Source organism: Condylura cristata, unplaced genomic scaffold (genome assembly GCF_000260355.1).
Source record: "Condylura cristata isolate star-nosed mole 26May11 unplaced genomic scaffold, ConCri1.0 scaffold00011, whole genome shotgun sequence".
Lineage (NCBI taxonomy): Eukaryota > Metazoa > Chordata > Mammalia > Eulipotyphla > Talpidae > Condylura > Condylura cristata.
Window position 1 is genome coordinate 3,145,142 of NW_004567112.1, and position 20,089 is coordinate 3,165,230.

Below are 20,089 nucleotides of genomic sequence, written 5' to 3' on the forward strand. Positions count from 1 at the left end.
CTGCCTCGGGAGGGATCTGCCCCTCATGGGGGTCCTGCTCTCGAGCGGCTGTGCGTGTGCCCACGTCTGGGCTTTCAGGGGACCCCAGAGCCGAGCAGGGGCCTCTTCCTTGCTGTGGGGCGTGGGCCTGGGCCTCAGAAGGTGAGCGGGAGGTGCGGTGAGGTGCGTGCGTCCTCGAATGCATGCTCCTCATGTTGAGGTTGCCCTGGCAGAGGGAGGTGCGCCACGAGTGACCCACTTCCGGAGGGTTGGGGTGGAACATTCCTTCCTCGATCTTTGGCTTTTTCTTCCAATATTATGTAACCGTCCTGCCTTTCTGTCAAGTCAGACTCCGACCTGTCAGGGTCAGGCCCCGGGCTTTGCAGTGCAACAAGGCCCTCGCAAGAGCCGCCCTCGGTCAGGGCAGTGACAGGTCTACGCAGCCGCTGGCCAGCACCGGGTGACGTAGCGGCCGGGCCGTGGCGCCAGGCCCAGGAGCCTCCCCCTGCTGGCCTTCCTCAGCATTTTCATCTGCTGACTCCCTTCACCCAAGGGGACACTTAGTTTTGTGAATGTTCAGCTCAGATGAGACACTCCCAGCTGGCATTTCCCAAGAAAAGGAAGAGGAAAGGATCGCTGACGGGGCCAGCTGCCCTTTGAATTTTTTTTAAGATTTAAGATTTTCTTGATAAATGTCTTTCTAATGAAGAGCATTTTGCAGTGATTTCACTCACTGGCACATCCCACTAAATTCTCCTGGTGTTTGAACTTTCTTTCTAAAGCCCAGACCCAGCACCCCCAGGCCTGCCCCCCCCCCCCCCCGTCTGCTTGGCCGTCACGACTCCATTCACTCCTTCAGCCTGCTGCGTACCAGGCGCTGGGGTAAGCCAGCGAGCAAGCCCAGATGCGGCCTCCGCCCCTCCTCCCCCCCTTCTCCTTGGCGCTCTCCCTCTAGTCATGGGGTGCAGGCCTGAGAAGCGCGTCACCAGGGCTTTCGTCATGACCCTCGGTGGAAGTCACCGAGGGTAATCGCGTGACCCCAGCAGCTCGGCTAACCGAGACGGTGCCCCTCGCCAGCTGGGGCCACCCGTGTGCGCTTCGTCTTGGCCCGAAGCGTCACCGGGCAGAGGACGACCGTGCATCACGCGCACCACAGCCCTGCTCAGGCTCTGCAGAGAAGCCAGCTGACTGAGACAGCTGCCACCAGAGCCCCTCAGAGGGGCGCTGACGTGGGGACTCAGGGAGGCGGCAGGAGAGGGGGAGAGGGTGCCAGGGCCGAGGCCGGCAAGCTCAGCGGGACTTAGCCAGAGGAGAGTGAGCTGAAGGGCGGCACTCCACAGGGCGACTAGAAAGTGCGAGGTTCTGGGGGGGGGCCGTGACCTGGAGCCTGGAAGGAGGCAGCTGGGGGGTCCGGCCGTGAGCAGTGGCCCCGGGCTGACGCAGGGCGCATCGGCAGCCCCGAGGTCCCGTGCAGAGAGCCGGCGGGAGAAGCCAGCCTGCAGGGACTGCCGCTCTGGGGGCCGAGTCCGGGTTCCGGTTCTGTGTCACCAGGGAGGTGCGTGGGGGCCGGATGTACCCCACAGTGTTCTCAGGCTTGGCGTGGCCCTTGCTGCCCGTGTCTGGGTTTCCTGGGTGTGCTTGGCATGAGCACCTGGGAGCCCGGGGTGCTGCGATCGGGACGGGGAGGCGGAGGCAGGAATCGGGGTGCAGATGGCTTCTGCGTGCGAAACAATGGTTGGTTCTCACCATCTCGGGATGCGCTGAGGTATTTTTTTTTTTCTTTTCCTTAGGTAAAAATAGCAACAGGAAAGGTATGAGGACCCAGAGCTCCGAGAAGGAGGCCAGTGACGAGTACAGTGTCTCTGTGGCCCGAGACGACATCAGAGAAGGTAAGTGAGCTCCTCGCACACCAGTTCTGCTGCTGGTCTGGGGGCGCTGGTCCCTGGCACGGCAGCTGGTTGCAGATTTTGGGGAGGGGCCGCTGGGACCTTCTGCCTCTTCTTCGCCACCCATGTGGGGCTGAGAGATTCACCGCCTCTCACTCAGGCGACGCTCCGGCACGCGGACGCTCTCCTGGGGCCCACGGTCGGTCTGACTTCCCTGAGCACGTGGCTGTCTCCCCTGACCTAGCTCCCTTCCTCCACGGAGACTGCCGTTACCTTCCTCGGGGACCCCACAGCTGCCCGCACGCTGGGCTGTGCCTCTCCGGCCTCCAGCCGGGCCTGGGGTCCTCCGGAGGGGGAGGGGAGGCGCGGAGGAGGGGGGATCGAAGTCTGATGATCACAGGTGAGGAAAATGGGCCCCAGTCATGCGCCCTCTGCCTGGGGTACCAGCTTGTATGTGCCAACCTAGGGATTTGGACCCAGGAGCTTCGGGTTCGAGATTTCTGCCGAGCAGCACAGCAGCTTCACGCGGTCAGCGCGCCTCGCAGGTCTCCCCGAGGGAGGGCGGCCCGCTCCAGCGGCCTGGTGAGCCCATAGGCCGAGCCCGGGGCCGGTGGCACGGGGCACTGCCTGCTTCCCGAGGCGGAGCGGGGTGCCCCGGGGGCTCAGCCTCAAGGCCTCCTGCGATGCCGAGCACACGGGCATTGCTCTCCCTCATGGCGCAGCGGACGCCTGGGCTCTCCGGGCGCCCGGCACACGGGCTTTGGCGTCGCCGCGAGGCGGGTGGGCTCGGGAATAGCCGCCCGGCGCACTGGCTGGCGGGACGCGCCTTCAGCAGATAACCTAGGAGTCTTTCGGCGCACCGCTGACATTGGCCCCGGCAAGGCAGCTTGGCTTCCTCACGAGCCTTAAACGTGTTCCTCCCGGGGCTCTGCACAGGTAGAGCTCATGGTGGGCTGAGTCTGCATTTTCCCGCGGGCTAATCACCGCCAGGGTCTTCCCGGGAGCGTCTGTTCAGGGTCTGCTCATGTTAATCTTGTCCCTTTTGGCTGCGTGATTTCTGAGAGATGTTATGGATACGAGTCCTCTGTCAGATATGGACAAATATCTCCTCACACTCCCGGGCTCACCTTCTCTGTCTACTCATGGTGTCTTTTGAATAACGGATGTTCGCACATCGAAAGAGACCAATTATCGGTACTCTCTTCATTGCTTTTGTTTTATGTTTAAAGTTTATTTTTGCACACCCTGAGATCATGAACGTATTTTCTATGTTACCTTCCAGCCATAAGGCTTTCTTTTACATTAACATATTTCTAAAATTACTTTAAATAAGGATATGCAGTAAGTAGTAGAGTAGGTTGCCCCTGGTTAGAGAGAAATACATGAAGATAATATGCAAGTGATTAAGGTTTGAGAAGCGACATTTTGGGGTCTCCGTGGCAGTGCAGGGTTCAAAGACTCAGCGCCATCAAGCTCTCAGCAGCACTATCAGATGGTGGCCTGAGTGCGATCCCCGGCCAGGGAGGGGCCCCCAGGGCGCGGAAGACCGCCCCTGTCTCCCCGCTGCCCCCCGCGGCAGTGGACTTCAGTCAATCCACCTGACCTGCTCCCCACGCTGTCTCTGGGGAGTCCTCTCACCCCCACACCTCTGCCCACACCCCAGTTCTTGTATAAACGGCACTTTAAACAAATATCTACCTGTTGGCTTTCTAGAAGCGATGTGTAGGACCCAAAGCGTCAGCTCCCTCTGTGACGCGCTCGGAGGACTCATGACGCAGTTTCGTTCACCACGGACTGACTTTGGGGACTTGCTGATGAATCCAGCGTTAGGGGTGTGGTTTGCAGTTGTTTCAGGTGAGGTGGTGGAAGGAGGGGTGCGGGCAGGAGCAGCCTTGGGAGGCTTTTCAAGTGAGCCAGTCCCCGCCCCCCGGCCCACTCAGCACGCAGAGCCCCCAGGCTGCAGGAGGATGTGAGCGGCGCGTCAGGGGGGCTGACCCCCTTCCTGAGAGGCTCCTCTGCCTGACTGCTGGCGCGTGGGGACGCGACCAGACCCCTGAGCTCGCGCGCCTGACAGCTGAGGGCCGCCGTCAGGCCCCGGGCTGGAGGATCGCCCAGGCCTCTCTGCAGTCCGCTCCCTGGAAGGGGCCCGAATCCCTTGTGAAGCCCCCAGGAAGCATCTCGTGAGACCTCCTGGGCAGAGGCCAGGGCGCCGGTCCGAAGGGCCCCGGCGATGTGGAGCCGTCAGGGGGCTGTCCAGGGGCGAGTGGATGGGGCCACAGTAGCTCCTTTCCCAAGACCCTGAAGGGGGCCAGCCGCGCCTGAGCCCGAGGAGCCGCCGCAAAAGCTGTCTGGGCGGCAGGGAGCCGTCTCCTCACTCAGACCGCAGGATCAAAGGCGATGTCAAGTTGAGAAGGGCGAAGGAAAGAATGTCCTGAGTCAGAGCGACTGGGCCTCTGGACAGCAGTGGAAGCGGGGCTCTGGCCAGCCGTGTCTGTCCCTGGCAGTGCGCTTGAGGGCGTGAGGAATTCTGCGCCGCGTCCAGCAGACAGTCGCAGCGGGCGGCGGCCGTGGCCTCCGCCCCCCTCTGCCGCGGCTGACGCCCGCGCAGCTCTGCTGCTCTGGTCTGCTGTGCCGGCAGCAGCCGCAGGGCTCGGCTGTCACGCCCGAGACTGAAGCCGGCAGATGGGGGGCTGGGGCTGGCTTACGTGCGGCTGATTTCCAGGTGCGAACTCACCCTCGCAGCTGTTGCGCTCCCTCGGCCTCCTGGGTCTTGTTTCTGTGCCGCTGGGCACGGCGACGCGCTTCTGTCCGTCACTATGAAGATGAAGCGAGCAGGTGTCTTCAGAGGGCCTTGACGCCCGGCTGCGCACACAGCGACCGGCTGCTCCCCACTCACGACCCTTTGAAATACGTTGCGTGACTTGTCTCGCACCCGCCAGACTTGGGGTCTGGGGTGGGGTCTTGGGGTGCATGCTCCAGATTCTGGGTTCTGACCCAACCTGCCTTGTGACGCCTGGCACAGAGACCCCGTGATGGGAAACGCAGTGAGCGCCCCTCCTCTGTTGAGGAAGGGGTGAGTGGGGAGCTGTCGCGGTGCTGGGTGGTGGTGGCGAGGAGCGGCGTGGCTCTGTGCAGCGGGACAGGCTCCATGAAATACCGGTGCGTGCACGGAGCATGTGCCGGGGGGGCGGTGTGGAATGAGGCGAGGGTCCCCCGTTCGCCCGCCTCCTGGGCCACCGAACACAGACCCGAGGAGCGGGGCCCGCGCCGCACAGGGTGTTCCGGGGCCTCCGGAGTCCAGCCCTGAATGCAGATGTTCAAATTGAGCTTTCCATGAGCTCTAAGACGCCTTTTCTGAGCGCCTTCCTGGCCCCTGCAGCACCCTGCCTCTGGCCTGCTCCCTGCAGGACGAGATCGGGCGTCGGCGCGGGGCGGGGCTGTGCGGGGCTGGTGGCTCCTTGCTCCTTGCGTCAGGCCTCGGGCTTGCTCCGACTCAGCGTTTTGCGGGGTTCTCTGGCTGGCAGAGTGGGCTGGGTGCTTGGGGCTCCCGCTGCACTCCGCTCTGGCTCTACCCTGGGCTGCATCTGGGTGTGTCTGCACATTGTTCTGACCGGGCTCCAGCAGGAGTCCACCGTTCTGGTGGGCGAGGGGTGCTTGTTCTGAGTACTCACCGGCTCAGACCATGAGCGTTCAGGGAAGAGGTAGGCCGAGAGCGAGCGGGGCTGGTGGTCAGCGGAGGGGCTGAAGAGCACTCACCGCCCAGCTGTGCGAGGCTGAGTGGGCCCTTGGGTGCCCTCGGCACTGGCGGCAGCTCCCACGCTCATCCAGCACACATAGGCGGTGGACCTGGAGACCCGGCGTCCATCCGTGGGGCCCAGTTCCCCCGGGCAGACGCAGGACGGGCTGAGTCGGGCCCTCCTGGGAGGGGAGGTGGGGCGGACGCCTCGGACGTGGCGCAGCTGGCGGGTGGCTGGGAAACACAGGGGCGTCTCGGGCAGCACCCGGACTGGTGGTGCCTGCTGCCCGGATGAGAGCTCCTGCTCCCCGCTGGACCTGCGCCGGCCCCTGCCCCTGCCCTGCCTCGGCCCGAAAGCCTCCTGCATCGCTCCAGTGGTCCCCACGCCCACCGACTCTCAAACCCGAGCAGCCCACTGGCCCCGGCGTCAGGGGCCCGTGGCCTGTCCGGGACGCTGTGTGTTCTCAGAGCAGCGCCCGCCGCGTCTGCGTCTGTGACACGGGCAATGGAGAGCGCTTCCACACAAAACCACGCACTTCCAAAACCGCACCTGCTAGTAAGGAAAAGCATCTCGGCCCTCGCGACCTCCGCGCCCGGCGTCTGCGGCTCCCACCGGAGGCTCGTCCGCTGTGCCGGGCCCGAGGGCCCTGTGTGTCCGCCGCCTCAAGGTGGACGAGCGCGATTCCCAACGTGAGCCGACAGAGCTGCTGGCTCTCGGGGTGGGCGCTGCTGGCCGGCCAGTGGCTGGCTCCTGGGGGCAGGGCTGAGCGCCGAGCTGCGAGCGGGTGGCAGGTGCGCCCCCGAGAAACACCCTGCTCAGGTGCTTTCTTCCTCCCGGTGCATCTGGAGGAGGTGGCGAAGCTTCGGTGTGTCCGTGGATGGACAATTTCGACAAATGTGCAGCTGGATTGTGGTGCTTCCTTTTTGGATGAAAATATTCATATACACAGGAGATGCTTTCTTTTCTGGAAGGAATGTTTTGGGGAGCAACTGTTGCTCTATCTAGCTAGTAACAATAGCGGCACACGCCCATCCACACCCAGCAGGAGGCACAGGGGTCTTGTCTGTCTGTCTGTCTGACAGTCTGAACGCAGACAGGTGGCAGCTGGGCAGTGCGGTGCTTTCTGTGCGGACGGGGCACCCGGGCTGAACAGCTTCACCAGAGCTGGGAAGCAGCTTCTTGGCAGTGGTCCTGCTTGTGTTTCTGTGGCTCGATTGGGAGGGGTGTTGGGGTCTGAACGGAGCCTGTGCCTGGCTGGTATTGGGGTGTGGACTCAAGGCTGGCAGGCCTGATCGGGCTGAGGAGTGGGCGGTGCCCAGCTGGGCACCAGGGCTCAGAGGTGCCCATTGCTCCTGAGAGGCCCCTGTGCCTGCAGCAAGGGGCTGGGACTTGGTGATGAGAGAGGTGCCCGGGCCTGGGTGAGGCCTGGGGCCTGGGCAGGCCAGTCCACCAAGGAAGCCTGCAAGCTGGGGTCAGAGCTGGGGCTCCGAGCAGCAGGTTGAGAGTTTCCTGGAGCCCAGTCTGCCACAGAGGACTAGTCGTGGCTGTGAGTGACCCTCAGGCCTTGGCCCGAATCAGACTAGCTCATGCCTGCTATCCCGAGTCTGGGAGCTCAGGGGCTGTCCATGGAGGAGCATGAGAGAAAGCGCGCCCTCCTGAGGCCAGGGTGGGGCTGCCCCGGGGGGGGGCTCCGCATTCTCCAGGAGGGGCCCAGCACCAGCGGCTCAGCTGCAGCAGCTGGAGGACCCGATAGGGCAGGCAGAGCTGCTGGTGTCTGTTCTAGCAGGTTCCATGAAGCAGCTGGGCTTCTGAGCAGTCGCCTTGTTCTCCCTTGACGCTTGAAGTCAGCAGCCCGCAGGCTTGACCGGGGCAGCTCAATAACATCTGGGAGCAGACACTGTCAGACCCACGCGTCCCCCAGGCCTGGAAGCACAGGCCAAAACCAGGGTGCCGGCCAGCAGGCCCCCTCTGCTGAAATGTCCTGCTGGCTACAGGAGCCCCTCTGAGACTCGCCTGCTCACGTCACACCCCTCCAGCCTGGCCCCGTCTCCCGGAAGCCATCCCGCCGTGTCCCATGGGCGGTGACCCCGTGACCTCCCTCCTCAGGCCCACCCCGCGCCCGCAGACGCCGACCTCTGCCTCCAGGTGCCCAGCCAGACGGTGGGAACCGGGACTATCGCTGGGCAGCGGGTGTGACCCAAGGGCCCGGAGCCGAATCTGGAGGCTGAGGCCTCAGCTCCGGGCTGCCGCTGGCAGGGACGCGTGGCCGCTCCCGTGAGGCCCAGGGCCTCCTCTGAGTCCGCAGGGGAGGAGCGGTGGCGGCTTGCTCCCAGCAGCTTGGGCTCCTTCCTTGGCTGCCTCCCGGCGGCCACCTGGCCAGGCCTTGCAGCCCCCCGAGACCCGAGGCCTGTTCCAGGTGCCCGGGTCCCTGGGGCCCCCCACCCCGCGGGAACATTGTGTCAGCCCACATTTGCCCCTGCGACACCAGGAGTGATAGCACTAGATTCTGTCCCCTGGTTCTGCGGAGACTTTGTTTTCTGTCCCCAGGGTCAGGCTTGAAGGCTGCGGCCTACCTCACCTAGCGGTTTCCCCCCGTTACTGGGAAGCTTCCATCATGGGCCGGCATCTCATTCCCGGGGCAGCTTGGACCCAGGTGCCTAGGAGTCGTTCCCCACATACTCAGTCTGCAGAGCGGAGGGCGACAGCTTTCCCGCCGCTGTCCCTCCTCAGGGCCGGAGTTGCTGGAGCAAAGTCAGCAAGCTCCGATTAGCGTGCAGAGCTCAGCGGTGCGAGCACTCTGGAATGCCCCTGCCTGAGGGGTGTCGGGGAAGATCTTTGATTGGAAACAGCCCCGGACAGTAGCATGGACGGCTAGGGGGCACCGAGCGGGCAGGCAGAGAGGAGAGGCCACGGGAAGGGGGCCGGCACCGGGTTGGCACGGTATTTGCCTGGGGTACGCGGGGGGTGCGGCACGCGGGCCGGGGAGGGGGTGGCGATGGCGAGGGACTGGGGGACACGAAGAGCATGCGCCGGGTTTAGCGAAGCCAGAGACTCTTTTCTCTCAGCACTTCCCCTGTTGTAACGAGTGCTGTCTTTTCCAGATTGTCCTCCTCTCGGCCTGGAAACCTTAAAAGTCACAGACTTCCAGCTGCACGCGTCCACGGTGAAGCGCTACGGCCTGGGGGCACATCGGGGGCGACTCAACATCCAGGTAGGGCGGGGGGGGGTGGCTTTGCTCGCTGTGCTGGCGACAGTCACGGGACAGGCTTGGGTCAGGAACCGGTGCGGTGTTCGGCGGGCACCAGCCCCAGGTGACCGAGCGCGCTGAGGCTGAGATCCGCCCTGTGCTGAGGACCTGTTGGTGCAGAGGACGCTGCTGGCCCCTGGCCCCAGTCGTCCTGCTCCACGTGATCACTCCAGAAAGGGCAGGAGGAGGGTGCTGAATTCCGAGGCCTTTTCTCCTCTCCTGCCCTCGCTGCCAGTCTCTCACCACCACACACACCTCTGTTCTGTGGCTCCCGTCATGCGTGGCCTCTCTCCCTGGGGCTCCGGCCCCAGCCTGGACCTCGCTGCTGTCCAGGTCCTGCTCAGGAGGTGAGTGCCACCTCACACACTCTGCCCCACTGAAGTTCTTAATTCCAGCCGGTGCCCCGCTGCGCCCCCCCTGCCCCCGCCATGGCCGGCCCGTGGCAGTGGGTCCAGCCGCGTCTCGGCTCCCGGTGCTGCCCCGCCCCGGCCGGCCCGTGGCAGTGGGTCCAGCCGCGGCTCGGCTCCGGGTGCTGCTCTAGCAACTTGCAAAGCAAGCCACTTGCGAGCACAGTCGTCCTCTGGGAGTTTGGGGGAGTCTCCCTGGCAGGCTGCGTCCCTTCTGTAGCTCAAGAGCAGGGGCCCGTCGCTGGCCCGTTCCAGCTTCTGGAGGCCTCGGCTTACGTGCTCGAGGTCTCTCCTTCAGGGCAGCGGTGGCCAGCTGGTCCTCCCTGGTTCTTTGTTCTTCTTTTCCTTGATTGCTCGTAAGCACCTGGACAGGACACTTCCAGGGACCCACCTGGGTAGCCCAGCATACGCGTCCCCGTCCCCAGCAGCCTCCATCCTGCCTGGAACCTCATCCCCCGCGACACGACCTCGCGTACACTGGGGCTGTGGGTCAGCTGTGGCATTGTGACGGGAGGGGCCTTCCCCTCCTGTCCGCTCCACACCGCTGCCCTGACCTCACTCCCCAGCCTGCTCTGGCTCCTGCACGTCACTGTGGGTCTGAAAAGGGGCCTAGTTTAGCTTCTTTCTGCAACGCTCCATAACTGTGGCTTCTCACCCCTTTGCCCGTGAGACAGCTTCTCGAGTCCTCGGGAGGGAGATGGCCTTCACCTGGCCATGCGGGGACTCTCAAGCCTGGAGCTTCTCAGTGGCAGAGCCGAGGCTCGCGCCCCAGGCTTCGTGCTGTGGGGCTGGATGAGAGTGGACGGGCCCGGCCCCGAGGTCACGGCATCCGAGCGTCTGCTGGCCTCTCCTCCCTCCAGTGTGACCCCATCCCCTCAATGGTCACCACTTTACAGTTCAGAATTCAGGGAGCACATTTCTAGAACTAAGCAGTGACATCCAGACTGGTCTGTGAATATCAGTTCTTTCTTGCAGTAATAGCTCTCGAGAGACATTGGGCTGTGCACAGGTGGCCTGTGGTTTCCAGACGTCCTTTGGCCACCTCGGGGGGCCTCTGCCCCTACGTGGGCTCCAGTCCTCCCTACAGATGATGTCAGGCCCTAACCGGGCAGCCCGAGGCAAGGCGGCTGTTCACGGCCAACTGTAGGAGCTGTTACGGGACACGTGTGTGCATCTGTGCACGTGCAGAGAGCGAAACAGTGCTCGCCCTGCATCTGTTGGAGTGGTCAGCCAGGGCCTGCTGCTCCCGGGAGCGCCTCCACGGTGGCAGACGAGGGGCGGCGAACACGGCCAGGACACAAGGGCGGCATGACCGGCTGCCCTCAGCTGCCCCAGTGGCGTGTACTGACGACGGAGCCGTGGACACGAACGGCCGCACCTCGGCGGCTCATCCGTATGCCCCGAGCCACCCTCACCCTGGGCGCTGTGACGGCACTCGGACACCCCTTGTTCCGACCAGGCAGCTGGGGCTCCGAACCCTGAGGCCCTGCCTCCAAAGACCCCAGATGTCCAGACGTCAAGGCCCAGGTCCGAACCCAGGGGCCCGCTGACTGCCCCCGCACTGTCTGCTCTGCCCGGCCAGTGGGCAGGGGGATTCCCACCCTGAACCCCAAACCCCAAATGCACCCCCAGCTCAAGTAGCTGAGGACTAACAGGGCCTGTCTGCTGTTCAGGCTGAAAGCGGGTGCCTCCTGCCTTCCTTCAGGATGGGAGTACGCGGCAGGTGAACATCACGTGGTGATATTTGCGCCTCAGGGGTTCTGTTTCTTCAGTGCGTTAGCATCACCCTAACATCCTACCTGGCCCTAGGGTCTGAAGCTGCTGTTCTAATACCCAGTTCCGGGCCAGCTTTCCCGGCCCCTGGACTCCACCACCCCATGGGTTCTGGGGTGCTGGTCACGAGCGTAGTGGGTCACGTGCTGTGCAGACGAGGGGCTTCGGTGCACACAGGAAATAATGAGGTCTGGCTCCCTTGGTGGCTCCCCCCTTCCAGAACCAGCCCCCGAGAAGCGTGATCCCCACCACAGGTGATCCAACACGCACCTTCCCACACGCGTGGTTTGAAAACGCGGTTTAAAAATAACCCCCCTTGCCTCACACAGGAGAGTTTTGTGGGCGTGTCAAGCTAATGGGATTTTATGTGCAAGAAACAGGAAGGTGTCAGAATTAGAAACCGATTGAAACACCACTCGGGGTGCAGCTGCAGGCAGGCCAGGACAGCTCCCTGCTGGTCCCCTTGGGGGGCCCACAAAGCCAGCCCAGAACTTACTGGCCAGTCACCCCAAAAGGCCCCTCTCCTCAGACCATCACTTTGGGTCCAGGTTTCAACGAGAATTTTGAGGGCACATGAACATTCAGGCTGTAGCAGTCTTTGTCCCGTGTTTTAAGCAGAGCACTTCCAGAGAATACACAGACCTTACAGCAAAACTTAGTTTATTTTGCAAGTGGGATTTTGCTCACGCAGGAGAGGACGCTCACGTAGATGAGAAACCCGGCGACAGTCATCCTCCAGGGCACAAGATGCGCATTTCAAAATTCGAGGGAAGGTCTCCTCCGCGGCTGGAGGGTCTGCCCTGTCCCCGCCAGTCCCTCTGCCACCGCGCCGTGACCTCGTTCAGACAGTCGCTGGCTGCTTCTGCCGCAGACGGAGTGGAGAGAGTGGTTCTGCGGAGACGTGGAGAGAGTGGTTCTGCGGAGACGTTAACTCACGCTGGGTGGGCCGCCGGGCTGGTCTTGGCGGGGGGCCCTGCGTGAGGGGCGGCACCGAGTCACAGTCGGTCACCTGTGTGGTCCCCGACGCGTCCTCTGGGGGCCCCCGAGAGGTTTCCCACAGCTCCTGAACTGGGCACGGCTGTCGGAGACAGCGTGGGAGTGCAGGCGGCTGCTCGGCCACTTACCTGCCGCTGATGGTGCTTGTTTCTCGGCACACGGGAAGCCTGTTTCTCTGGAAGCCTCGAGCACACTCAAGCGGCCCCTGCATTCCAGGGGCTGCCTCTTGATTTCCGTCTCAGACTTGAGGTTCTGTTCAGGCAATCGGAAGAAATGTGGCCTGGTACCAGGGAGAGGTGGCCGGGTGGGTTCCAGGGACGTTGAGTTGAGCTCGGACCAATTTTGAAGGGAAGCGGGTGTTTTGAGGTCACAGGGGGATCCGTGCGTGGTGCGCTCACACCTCCAGATAGCCTTGGGGTGCCTGGCTGTGGCCATGCCACACACGGCCCACCTTGTTAGCAGTGACTCAGGGCCTGGCCCTGCAGAGGCGGTCACTTCGGCACCTCTTCCACCATGACGGCTGGTTAGCAAAGCAGTGGCAGGCAGAACCATTTCCGCACCGCCCAGAGAGCCACGGCCCCTCTGTGAGTCATCACAGGCGGAATTCTTCGGGCCTGGGAAGCTGGTATTAGGGCCCGGTGCCAGTACACTCGTCATTTTACTGGCCATGAGGCTTAAGCCTTAAGGGGGTGCTGCCCATAGCTCCAGGTGCCCCCCCCCCGGGGTGACACAAAGTCAGTTATGCGACTTCCGACCAAGTTTCATACTGGTGTCCAAGTTCACACGCCTGGGCACATCCCTCACATGTGTCCCTCCCAATCCCCTCTCCCTCGCCCTGTGTACCTGCTACCCCACTCCCTCAAAGGTGGAGACCCCGGCAGGAGGCACCGGGGACCACCCAGGGCAGCAGCGACACCTGAGACATCACCCCCACACCTCCCACTCCCGCCTCTCACTGGCATGTCTGTCTCTGGGGTCTTGTGGCCCCAAGGCCTAACATCGCCGCGCCCTGGGTGCCCAGCCTCCAGCCTGCTTCCGCTGGCACAAGACCTTGCTGGGACCCAGAAGCCCCCTCTGGGGCTGTTGCATGCTTGAAGCTGCTCGGGGACAGAAATCAGCACTGGGGGGTGGGGGGGTCGCGCCCCACCCAGGGCTGGTGCCTGTGCGAGAGAGGCCTCTTGTCTGCATCTGGCCTCAGGAAACGGTGCGCAGACAGTCTGTGCCTGCCAGGAGGCTGGAATTCGGGGTATTTGGATTTTTATGAGAATAGCAGGGCTGAATATTTTAAATCTGGACTCTTGGAAAATTCAAAATGAGACTTCACCCGAGTGGTTTAGGAAGAAAAGGCCACCTGTATCTCTTCTCTGGCAACGGGTCTATTTAGCTCTGCTGCCCAACGTTAGATTGGGCTACTTGTTTTCTTCATGTTCAGTTGTGTAAGTTCTTTGTAGACCTTGGCTATTACTCTTTTGGTGGAGGGTTTTGGTGCTTTGGGGTGGAGTGTGGTCTGAACTTATACCCTTCAATCACATTTGGTGTTATAAATCAATGTTAAATAGATGCAATTTAAAAAAAGTACATATTAAGTGTGGGCAAGATTTGGAGCAGTAGAAATTGTGGTGCAGTCTGGGGACTGTAAAGTAGCACAAACACTTTGAAAATCTGTTTGGCAGAATCTACTAAAGCTCAACATTTTCATACTTACTGATAAACAAAGACAATTGATTACTCCTAAAAGAAATGCATTTTCTATGCATGAAAAAAGCACACATTCAGGTAGGTTTATAGAAGCGTGATTCATGATAACCCTAAATAGCAACAGTTTAGCTGTCCATCAGCAATGCAGATGACAGTGCAAATAACTCGTTCAAGCCCTCAGTGGAATATTATGCAACAGCGAAAAAGAGCAAGCTATTGTTAGATGCAATAAAATAGATGACTCACAGATTAAACACTGAGCTAAATAAGTCAGATCCAAAAGGATATTTAGGGTAAGTTTTATTTATATAAAATTAGAAGACAGGAAGAGCAATCTTGGGGACTGGAAATCACAGTAGTGAATTGATTCAACTGCGTGCTTTAGACCTGTGCACTTTTCTGTATGTCTTTAAAATTCAATGCAACCTTTACCAAAAATAGCTGGTAGGTAAATCAAATAAAGGAGAGCTATTTGATTTAACTTTGTAAATGTGAATGTGAAAAGCATAATAAATGAATTCAGGGGCTAGAGGGGAAGAAAGCGAGGTAGCAGGAAGTGGAGTGAATGATTTCAGTGCTGCCTCGGTAAAGGCATGAATAGCTACTTCCTACGAAAGTCGAGAATTAAGTATATTACATAAAGAGCTAGTTACGAAAGCAACCACTCAACCCAAGTTACAGACTTACAAAATTCAGAGGAAATATATACTTAAAGCAAAGAAAATAGGTCAATAGTTAAAGATAAAGCAAAAACAAAAGCAGCCATAAAAATAGAATCTCTAAGAAAAGTTGATGACTCAGTAAGACCGAGAACATCTGTCAGTAGACTAAATAGACCAAACTCGCTCGTTTTATCAACAGTTTGACAGACTCACGGAGCGGGCGCAGCAGGTGCGCACCTAAAACGAGGCTCACAGGAGCACCCCTTTCTTTGCCAAGCCCTTCCTTGTGCCACGCCAGCCACCACACAGTCCTGTCTGAGCGACGCCTGTCACTCCGTTTCTCTGCCTGTCTTCCTGGCTGACCTATCTGGAGGGATTTCATGTAGGAGCTGTAGAAGCAGGCTTCGCTGGCCCACATGGAGCCTTCACGTGGAGCATATTATCTGTCTTTATGGGGGTCAGCGGCGGGGCGTCCGTAATTGTTTACACTGATAATTAAACTACTTTAAACTACTTGCTTATTCCAGAGAGATACAATGCTTGTGGCCCAAGTGTTTCCAGGTTTTAGTTGGGTTGAGTTAGCATGTTGATGTGAAAAACCTTTACTGTCTTTTTCCAGTTAGTGCATTTCTTTTCCCGTTTTTTTTTTTCCTTTTTTAAATGATGAATTCATACTTGGTGGAGTATTTAGTAGATTTTGTTTCTAAATGACTTTAATTTCGACTTGCAGCCATTTCTTGGTTTCCTTGCCCAAATGCAAGGAAATAGTGAAGAAATTGGCTTTGGGTTCTAAAATTACTTCCAAACAATGAGTATCTTTTTTTTTTTTTTAAAGATTTATTTATTTATGCATACAGAACTGGAGTATAGGCCAGAGGTGCAGGGGCAGTGAGAGGATTCACCAGAGACAGAGTGGGGAGCAGAACAGGCCGACTGATGAAGGGAGCAGCAGGGAGACAGGAGAGGTCTGCTGCACCCTGGGGGTCACTCCCTGGCCGGGGATCGACCTCATGCTGAAGCAATTGCTGCCAGCTTTATAGTGTTGCATTTTAATCTGTTGCACCATAGGGAGGGCTCAAAACAACGAGTATCCTTTGAAACGACTTTACTGACTGTAAGTTCTGAAGTGGGCGAGGAGTCTGCTCATTCGCAGAAAGTCCAGTGGGAAGCACCAGGGCACTCGGCGGCTCTGGCAGACGTCCGCCGGAGGGACATCTTCAGACCCCGTGGCCCTGCTGCTGGAGATTACTTTCTTACCTTAGTGAACCAGATGCCTAAGTAAGGTCCAGGTAACCCTCACTCCCAAAGGTGGCGACTGTTGGTAAGCTACAGAATTTCAGGCGCTGCTTCCAAGACTTTTTTTTGTGACTTTATTTTAAAATAGCTCTCACTTTTCTCCTGTTTCTGTCCTAACGCCCTGGGCGAGAGCTGCCGGGTGGCAACTTAGGTGGTTATCCTGGGATTATAATGTTCACCTGGCTATAAATTTTTAATTTGCTTTTCAATGCTTCTGTATGGAGATGCCCATGGTCACAGGAGGTGGGCAGGCAGCCGGCTGGTTTGCCAGCAGAGTGATTCTGAGAGTTCCTTTATTTCTAAACAAGGCCACACGGATAGGAATGGTTTTATAAAATTTTGACTTTATCTTTGGAATTTTTATTATGGAAGATGAGAATTTCAGCTCATTTTTGTGACACCTACACTCCTCTGTATCCTTTCAATAAAATTGTATCTGAAATACTGGGTAAATCTATATTCAAGGCTTCATTATTATGCTTGTGTAACACTGTGAACTACTTAGCCAAGAAGTGCAGTGTGAAGCTAAAATATATTCATTAGACATTATTTTGTGACAATGTTTGGTCTTCTAGATCTACTTATATATATTTTTTATTTTTTTATTTTTTAGATTTATTTATTTATTCATACAGAACTGGGGTACAGGCCAGAGATGCAGAGGGTGAGAGGCTTCACCAGAGACAGAGTGGGGAGCAGAACAAGCAGATGGATGAAGTCCACTGCTGAGGGGAGCAGCCTGTGAGACAGGAGAGGTCTGCCGCGCCCTGTGGGTCACCTCCAGGGCGGGGATCAAACTTGTGCTGAAGCGGCTGCTGCTAGCTTCATCGTGCTGTGCTTTAACCTGTTGTGCCACCAGGAAGGCCGCATTGGGGTTTTTTATGGGAAGAAATGGTGCATATAATACAATTGCTTTGAGGAAATTGCTGTCTCTCAGTTTATTTGGTGCTGCAGTAGAAGTAATCATTGCACATTAGCGGCACTTCTGAGACTCACTTATACTTTAAGGAGTCAACCTTTTATTTCAAGAACTTTTGATTGAACCATCTCCAAAATCTATGACTATTGCCCCCATGATTAAAAAGGAAGGGAATGAATGGACCCTTTTCTGATTTCTCAGAGATATCCCACCTGATAATACCATTTATTGCATGTGGTGCCACTTGGTGACATCCCTGGGGCTGGTGCCTCCTCGTCACCGAATTCTCCAGGTGCTTTCTTTATAAATTCATCACTGATTTTGTAGAGGTGGCTGCTGTTTCTAGTGAGTCAATTTCAGGAAGGGCTTTTCAGTCCCCTGATACCTTTCTATATTTAATTGACTGTGTAGTGTGTTCAGGAAGAACTGAGATTAGCAACAGAAGCAAAATAACCAGAGTGGCCAGACGGGGAATCTTAAATTTAATTCCAAAGCCCAGTCAGCAGACTTCGGCAGACGGGCGTGAGGACAGCTTCTCCAGGCTCCCATGGTTCTGTTGGGGTAAACATCCACCCTCCCATGGTTCTGTTGGGGTAAACATCCACCAGCGGCCCTGGTCTTGTCTGCTTAGCCTGTGACCGGCACTATCCTGCGCTCTGTAGACTGGGTTGCAACCTCCTCGCCTCTGTCCATTGATTGCTAGTAGTGTACCTCCCTCCACATTGGGGTAGCTGAAGCTGACTCCAGAGTCTGCCAGAGACGGCCCTAGGGTGGGGATGAGGCAGGCTGGACCTCCGTGGAGAACTCCAGGCAATGGCTCTCCTCTTTTCTCAGGTGTTGTAACTATATTCTGAGTTTATATGAAATGTGAGAGCAATTAAGTTATATAGAACTTTAAGTCCCTAGAATTTTGTCAAGTGTGAAATAATTCTTAAAACACCAGTACAGCCATGGATTGCCAAGTATTCACTGCTCTACATATACGGATAACTGGCATTTCTTGGGCACTCTTTTTTTTTTAATCCCAATGCCAGGTCCTGTGGTAAGTACGAGCAACACCCTAAGGGAGACGTTGTCATGGCCCCCCTTTAACAGAGGGGGAAACTGAGGCACAGAGCACTTAGGCCAATGGCCCGCATCTACATTGAGTGGAAGAGGCAGACTGGGACTCATGCTCAGGCTGGAGGACGTTGGGCACAGCTCTGAGGTTGGCTTGAAGATGCCCAGGCCAAGACACAAGCTTGCCAGTGGACTTCGTCCGCCTGCCCATTCTAAGCTGTGAGGGGGCGGAACTGCACGTTCCCCCCAGCACTTCTGCTCCCCGCTGCCAGCCCCTGGCCCAGAGCAGCAGCACAGTGAGGTTAACAGTACTGAGTGCGTGGAGCTGCCCACGCTCAGTGCCAAGGGCTGTTGCCGAGAAGAACCTCAGCGCGTCTTACGTTCACGTGGCGGAAGCTGGGTGTGACAGTGCAGGTGGCGGATGTGCTGCTGGTCCCTGCCCTTAAAGGACAGCCGCCTGCAGGTGGGGGGAGGGGCAATTTTGTCCCTGTGGCCTCCAGCCTGGGGACTGAGCTCCTGCTGACCAGTTCTGCTTAGTAGAGTCACCATCATTTTAACAAAATGCGTGGAAGCATGGTTCAGGGCCAGGGAATGCGCTTGCAGATTCAGACTCTCTGGATGCTTCTAGAAGGCAGACCCTCATGCCCCCGAGGTCCCTAGTAGCCTGTGTGCCCGCAGATCCTGAGCTGCTGAGCACTGTTGCTTCTGCCGAGTGTTGATGAAGCGACTAACCCAGAATTTGAGCTGAAAGGGCTTAGGGAAGGGAGGATGAGCAGGCCTATCACTTATATCTTTTGAATATTGTTTTTTTCTGATCTATTTGTGTACTTGTGAAATAACCATGTGAACTGGGATTAATGCAGAAAAGCTCTCAGTAAATTAGGAAGATGTGGTTGGTCTAACTGTCCTCTTTTGCGGGGAAGGCGCAGCCGATAACTCTCTCTTTAGTGATATAATAGGGGAAATTCTAGAATTCTGAATCTGACCCTGTCGATTCAGACCAGAGACTTTTGGTAGCAAGAGTAGCTGAAACTCAACACAGCAAATGACGTAAATGCCGATAAATACCGGTCCGTTACTCTTCCATAGCCAATCCTGTACCACCGTGCCTGGGGTCTGTCTGGGGGTCTGTCTGGGGGTCCGCCTGGGGTCTGTCGTCTGCGTCTCCCCGACAGCGAAGTCAGCCGTGCTGTCCTTAAATGCTCCAGAGAAGTTTGCTCCTCTTCCTGAAACAGCATACACCCCACTGCGTTCTAATTCTTCTATTTTCATGTTGGCTTCTTTTTTTTCTGCTTGGGTGGTGACGTTCCAGGAGGGAACGATTCACCTCTGTGCCCGCAGCACCTGGCGTGTGTAGGCTGGCATGTAGGGGGTGGTCTTTGTCTGCTGGGAGAATGAGTAATAGGAAAACTCATTAAATTTTGTTTCACACTGGGCAAGAAGAAGATAGAGCACACTGAATACTCCCAACTCGTGAATAATAACAGCTCCTCTAGGATCTGGAAGAAACAGTTCAGGGCACAGCCAATGTTTCTTTTCCCTCTTCATTGTTCCCTGTCCTTTCCTTTCTGTTGTGTTATGAAAGCGTGTCTTCCTTGTCTCCACCGAGCCTTTCTGAGGAATACCCCTCTTTTTCTTTCCAGGCGGGTATTAATGAAAACGATTTTTATGATGGTGCGTGGTGCGCGGGGCGGAACGACCTCCATCAGTGGATCGAAGTGGATGCCCGACGTCTCACCAAGTTCACGGGCGTCATCACGCAAGGAAGGAACTCGCTCTGGCTGTAAGTGTGGCCGGGCCTGTGCTTTGCTGGACTCCATGTTTGGGGCCTTAGGTTCAAGGGGTCAGAGACAGGCTCGCTGCCGAGAGCTCGCTGCCGAGAACTCCCTGGTGACCGGCAGGGGAAGGAACGCGACCTGGAGGCTGGTGGTGCCGGCAGGAGGCCAGGCCGCTGTGGGCCAGAGCCCCTCGCGAGGGTGTGTCTGCTGGGGCCGACCTCCCCAGAGAGAGGGCGCCCCCTGCAGGCTAAGCAGGGCACAGACAGTGCTGATGCAACGGGTGCTGCCATCTTGGGTTTGCTGGAAGTTACTGATGCCCTGACTGGGGCAGCAGATGGAGCCCCGGGGAGGAGCCCTGGACAAGCAGTGGGCGCCAGGTAACAGGCCCCGCTGTGGGCAGTGGGCAGAAGGAAGGACTGAGGCTCAGGCCAGTTCACCAGTAGCGGACTAAGTAACGAAGGGAAGAGGAGAAGTGAGGGCGAGGTCTGAGACGCAAGTCCCTTTCTCAAAATGGGCTTGGAGCAGGGCTGGGTGGGCAGCGGATGGGCTGGTGGTAGCCCCCAGCGCCTCGCCCCGTGGCAGATACGTACAGGGGAATATCACTCAGCCTTTAAAAGGAGGGAGCTCTGACACCTGCTCATGGCCGTGAGCC

General features: G+C 57.9%; 1 protein-coding gene across 3 annotated transcripts in view; it reads left to right on the forward strand.

Moving 5' to 3' along the window:
- The window catches only part of CPXM2 (carboxypeptidase X (M14 family), member 2), a 77,879-nt gene that overhangs the window by 15,185 nt on the left and 42,605 nt on the right, over positions 1-20,089 (forward strand). For all 3 annotated transcript variants that reach the window (XM_012723886.1, XM_012723884.1, XM_012723885.1), the window contains exons 2-4: positions 1,770-1,868; positions 8,704-8,813; positions 19,303-19,442. In XM_012723886.1, the coding sequence (XP_012579340.1) occupies positions 1,793-1,868; positions 8,704-8,813; positions 19,303-19,442 (326 nt within the window). In that variant the 5' untranslated portion in view covers positions 1,770-1,792. The remainder of the gene's footprint in view (positions 1-1,769; positions 1,869-8,703; positions 8,814-19,302; positions 19,443-20,089) is intronic.